Source organism: Benincasa hispida, chromosome 3, assembly GCF_009727055.1.
Source record: "Benincasa hispida cultivar B227 chromosome 3, ASM972705v1, whole genome shotgun sequence".
Lineage (NCBI taxonomy): Eukaryota > Viridiplantae > Streptophyta > Magnoliopsida > Cucurbitales > Cucurbitaceae > Benincasa > Benincasa hispida.
Window position 1 is genome coordinate 15066024 of NC_052351.1, and position 5564 is coordinate 15071587.

At 31.3% G+C, this 5564-nt stretch overlaps 1 protein-coding gene across 1 annotated transcript; it reads left to right on the forward strand.

Moving 5' to 3' along the window:
* Nucleotides 1-579: 579 nt before the first annotated feature.
* On the forward strand, nt 580-4632 carry LOC120074060 (aspartyl protease family protein 1-like). Its single transcript, XM_039027048.1, has 10 exons — nt 580-1080; nt 1245-1383; nt 1513-1745; nt 2070-2285; nt 2395-2530; nt 2616-2689; nt 2837-2933; nt 3023-3086; nt 4000-4074; nt 4298-4632. The coding sequence occupies exons 1-10, from the start codon at nt 776-778 to the stop codon at nt 4501-4503; spliced, it is 1545 nt and encodes a 514-aa protein (XP_038882976.1). The 5' UTR covers nt 580-775; the 3' UTR covers nt 4504-4632.
* Nucleotides 4633-5564: the final 932 nt, after the last annotated feature.

Below are 5564 nucleotides of genomic sequence, written 5' to 3' on the forward strand. Positions count from 1 at the left end.
TAATCAAAGAATAAAAATTCTTAATCAAAGTAAGATTATTGTGTATATCAAATTAAAATGTGTAACATTAGCATCACTATAAAAAAATGAGGTTAATGAGATGATTAATTTTATGTTAAAAGAATGAAAATTTCTATTGTTAATTTTAGGGTTAAAAAAAATTAAAATTTATTAGAAAAAATATCGTCTTTATCAATATTTTTTCTTTTTATATTAAATGTGTCTGCAGTAGACACATTTAAACCGTTCTTTTTTTTAAAAAAAAAAAAATAAGAGACGCATTCAATTTTGATTGGTTAATTTTTTTTTAAAAAAAAAATTGTAGAATGTGTAGAGATGCATTCTAAAGACAAGATTTTCATCCATTTTTCTTAAGTAGTTTGAAATCAACCTTTCTTTCCTAATTAGCTTTAAAAAAATCGCCTTATTTCTCCCATTAACTCTCTTTGCATGAACCATCCATTATAAAATTAGAAATTCCAAAAGTATATTATATAAATATCATACTTTAATATCATTTTCAAAAATTAAAAAATATATATATATCATACTTTAATATATATATTTCTTCCTAACAAAGAGAAATGTTTGACTTTGTTCTTCAGATATCACAATTTCGTCGTCTTCTTCAGAACTTCAACGCTTCTCATGTTACTCCACATTGAATCCGTTAATTCCTCCACTCCCCTTCAATTCCATTTAAATTCTTCTTCTCAATTCCCTCCATGTCTTCATCATTTTCCCGGAAAACTCCTGGATCCTCTGATCGGCGTCCATGGCGTGGACATTCAGCTCTGGCGCCCAAATGTTTCTGTTTCTTTCTGTTTTACTTGTCGCCGGCGGCCTGAGGAGTGGCCATACCGCTTCCTTTAAGTTCAGTATCCACCATCGATTTTCGGATTCGATTAAGGACATTCTCGACTCTGAGGGTTTACCGGAGAAACACACCCCTGGGTATTACGCGACTATGGTCCACCGCGATCGGCTACTTCACGACCGGCGATTGACCACCACTAACGATGATACGTCGCCGATGTTCTCTTATGGGAACGAGACCTACAACATCGGCGGTTTGGGAAAGTACTGCATTGCACCTTACTTTCTCCGTTGATTTCCCTAATTTTTCCCCTCTATATTCTTAATTTTGAGTCTATTATGATTTTAATTTGTTCTAAATTTTCTCTTTGGTTTATTGCCTTGGTTTAATTGCTCTATTTTGTTTCCTTTTGTTTGGGGATTTTCAGTTTGTACTACGCCAATGTATCGGTCGGAACACCGGGCCGATTTTTCTTAGTGGCTTTGGATACTGGAAGCGATTTGTTCTGGTTACCCTGTGAATGCACCAAATGTCCTACTTATTTGACCAAATTAGATGGGGAAAAAGTACTCTCTCTTTATCATAATCTCACTTACTTTCCTTCATCCATTTTCTTGGGAAACAAATAGTGCTAATTCTTGAAGTTGACGTTGGTTGGTATCAATTAATTCATTTTTTTTGTTCTATTTCTACAGTTTTGGTTGAATCATTACAGTCCAAATGATTCAACAACAAGCACAAATGTACCCTGCAGCAACTCTTTGTGCGAGCTTACAAACCAATGCACTTCAAACAAAAGTACTTGTCCTTACAAAACTCATCATCTGTCTCCCAATACCTCATCTGCTGGATACTTAGTACAGGACATATTGCACTTGGCCACTAATGATTCACAAGTCAAACCCGTCGATATGAAGGTTACTCTAGGGTGAGTTTTGTTGAATCTCTCTGAGTTATGAATTATATCTTCTTGTGCTGAAATTTCATTGGACACATTTCGTTTAGATTTCTTTTTTGTGAAGATTACAAAGTAATCAAATACAAATTCGATGGCAGTTTAAGAAAATATGTATTGGACTAATTATAATTGATTCTGTAACACTAATTAATCATTACTATGTGATCTTTTTTAGGGAGTTCAATGACAGTTTTAGCACTTTATAATTAATTTAATGTCAACAATACTGTCTTATAGACATCATCTACAGTCTGTTGAGTTTTTGCATTGCTTAAATGGGATTCTTCATGGCAGATGTGGTAAGGTCCAGACTGGTCTATTTTCAAATATTGCAGCTCCCAATGGTCTTATTGGGCTCGGCATGGGAAAGCTATCGGTTCCGAGCTTCTTAGCAAGCCATGGGCTTCCTGATTCATTTTCCATGTGTTTTGCATATGATGGTCTTGGGAGAATCGATTATGGAGACGTAGGCCCATTAGGCCAGAGAGAAACACCCTTGAATCCCATGTCGTAAGAACTTCTCACCTTTTTACATGTGCAAAAGTTAAAATCTATGACATTCATTTATCTTGGAGAAGTTGGTTGTTCTAACTGAATTGTCTTGTTTGTTAATTGGCAGTTTATACTACAATGTCACCATCATTCAGATAATAGTGGTAACAAGACCCACTAATGTTGAATTCACTGCAATTATCGACACCGGTTCCTCTTTTACATACCTAGCTGACCCAATTTACTCTCTTATTACTAAGAAAGTAAGCTATATGCAATTTCAATTCTCTTAGAAAGTGCCATATGAGTTAATGGAATCTCTTGTTTATATATAGAGTTGTTTTGCAGATGGATGCAGCAATGAAATTAGACCGCATTACGTTTGATTCTGATTACCCATTTGAGTATTGCTACCAACTTCCGTAAGTGGATAACAATGATATATAATTATATTTACTTTCACAATTCACCCACTAGCTTAAGTTTTTAGATCAAAGATACATCTTATGTGACTATTTCCTGTCTTTCAAAAGACCTTCAAATTCTGATTCCCTCTTGATTTCTACCAGTCTAAAAACAATATTTTTATCACCCAATTTGAATTTTACAATGGAGAGTGGATATGATTTTGGCGCTATTACTACGTATGTTAGCATTCCTACTGATGTGAGTATCTTTAACAGCTAAAAGTAAATTTCAGATTTTCTGCTATCTTTTTTTGGCTTTGCTTGATCTGAGTTTTTCGTGGGCTTCAGGATATGGGTGGATATGCCGTTTGTCTAGCCATTTTGAAAAGCACTAATATCAATATAATTGGACGTGAGTGCTCCTATCTCTCCATCTAATCTCTGAAGCTATATTTTATAGCATCTTGTTTTTCAATCTTAGTGGTGTTGATGTCCGAAGAAGATCATGAACTCTCAAGTTTTTCATGGATTTCAGACGTTTCACATCATTTCAGTTCTTAAAATCAAAGGTGTTATTGTCTACAAGTGATAGAAGTTTATCAATGTCTATCAATGATATAAGTTTATCAATATCTATCAGTGATAGAAGCAGATGGAATGGAAGTCTATCAGGGATAGAAACGGATAGAAGTCTACCAATGATAGAAACTGATAAAGTTTATCACTGTTAGACATTGATAGAAGTTTATCAGTGTCTATCAGTATTCTTTTTTTGTTATTTCTGTAAATAGTTTGTGAAAAATTTCCATAAATTTTTTTTTAGAATAGATAAAAAATTCCATAAATTAATATCAATAACTCAATATTATTAATTTTAATTAATTATTAAATATAAATATATTAATTAGAATTAATAATTTTCAATCAGTATTTTATGCTATTTCAACTATTTAATATAAATTATTATATTAGAATGATGGTCAATATTTAATTAATTTTAACTCATTAATTATGTTTAATAAAGATTTAATATAAAAATATTCATTTATTTTTATTGATTAAATAATGCTAAATTTGATTTATGACTATAACAATTGTTCTCATGTATTTAATTAAATAATTATTTAATTTTGGTTTTTATATGAAAAATTGGTAAATTGAACATGCATATTTGACTTTTCGATATTAATTATCTTGCATATCTAGACATTAATTTATCCCCGATATTTAACTTTCAAAGATTCAAATCAAATATTTAATATCTATATCCATAAAATAATATCGGTAATCCAAATGGGCTCTTAGTGATATTCGTTTTCTTGTAGAGAATCTCTTGACTGGTTATCGCATTGTCTTTGATCGTGAAAAGATGGTGTTGGGATGGAAAGAAGTAGAAGATTGTGAGTATTTTCTTGGGGCCTTTTTAAATATAAAAATATTTAAAATTATTTATACTTTATAGCAAAAAGTTAAAAAATTTTGGATTTTTTTTTTATAAAATGTAAATATTTTTGGAATTTTTCTATTTATAAAAAAAATTTCTATTTTTTTTTTTCTTGAAAATCTCCTCTTCGTTTTTCTGGATTTTTTCAGCCTCAGTTATGGTTGTTTTCTTAAATCCAGGTAACAGTTATGGCGTCGGCACGCCCTCCGGTAACTCTCCTCCGGCCAACGAATATCCACCGTCCGGCGACTCTCCTCCGGCAACTTCTACCCCAAGAAAAAGCAACAGTACGCAACCATTGCCGGAAATTGGGGCGGGTGATGCGACGCCATTAAACCCACTTGTCTCTCTATTTGTTGTCATTCTTGCAATTTTGTATGTTTGACTTTGGTTATTCTTTTCTAGGTTTCATCTTCTTGGTCATTATTTATTTGATGTATTTTATTTTAATTCTCAAAATAATAATTAAAAAATAAATTGTTTGATCTATTTTAACTAGATTAAAAAAATAGTGTTCCCCTCAACTTTTGTATCAGTTTCTATTTTAATCTTTTAATTGCACCAGATTGCACTTTAGATGTCATAATTTTAACTCTAATTTTAAAAAAAAAAATTGTAATTTTAACTCTTTACCTCCAGATATTGCTAAAGAAAATTCATATAGATATGAAATTGATAAAATGGTAGGAAAAAGGGCTAAGAAGTCATTGGTTCAATCCATGGTGACTAATGTTGTAAGTCAAATGGATTATCCGATGAGATTAATGAAAGTGTGTATAAACTGGCTGGGACACTCACAGATATTAAAAAAAAAAAATTTTTTTAGGGAAAATGACTTACTTTTGGTTGAAATTTATGATTCTTGACAAAGTTATTGATTAATTAATTTGTAAATTGGTCAAAGTTATCAAACTTTATTTCATCGAAATTAATCTATTAAAATATTATTTGAAAAATTAGCAAAATTTTAATCTAGGTATAAATTGCAATATTTATTTAAGTTTAAATCAAGTTTGGTGGAACTGAAAGTGTTTGGGACAATGGGCTTTTGGATATCCCCATGATGGTGTACCGTGGACTTTGATTGAGCACGGCTCTAATACCACGTTTTAAGGGCAACGACCCTTCAAATACCATCAAATGTATTATACGATATTCCATTTGGGCATAATCCTCATGCCTTTATTTTTTGTTTCATCAAATAGACCTTATAACGGTGGAGGTAATTGTCTATCTCTTATAATTTATTTTATTTTATTTTTTTGGATTTTGTCGATCATTGTTATTCTAATTAGCTACTTTTACTTGAGTGATACTGAATATATTTATATGAAAAGATTATAGAAGAGACAAGGTGAACTTAACTGTAATTGACATGACTTTCTTTCAAAAGATTGAAGATTTGATTTTCATCTATGTGCTAAAAAATTGTTGAAGAAAAAGGTT

Bases quoted from the DNA above. Each gene is read 5' to 3' on its own strand.
- LOC120074060 (XM_039027048.1), top strand. From the start codon at position 776: ATGGCGTGGACATTCAGCTCTGGCGCCCAAATGTTTCTGTTTCTTTCT. The intron at 1,384-1,512 runs GTACTCTCTCTT...CTATTTCTACAG, and splicing joins CCAAATTAGATGGGGAAAAA to TTTTGGTTGAATCATTACAG. The intron at 3,087-3,999 runs GTGAGTGCTCCT...GTTTTCTTGTAG, and splicing joins TAATATCAATATAATTGGAC to AGAATCTCTTGACTGGTTAT.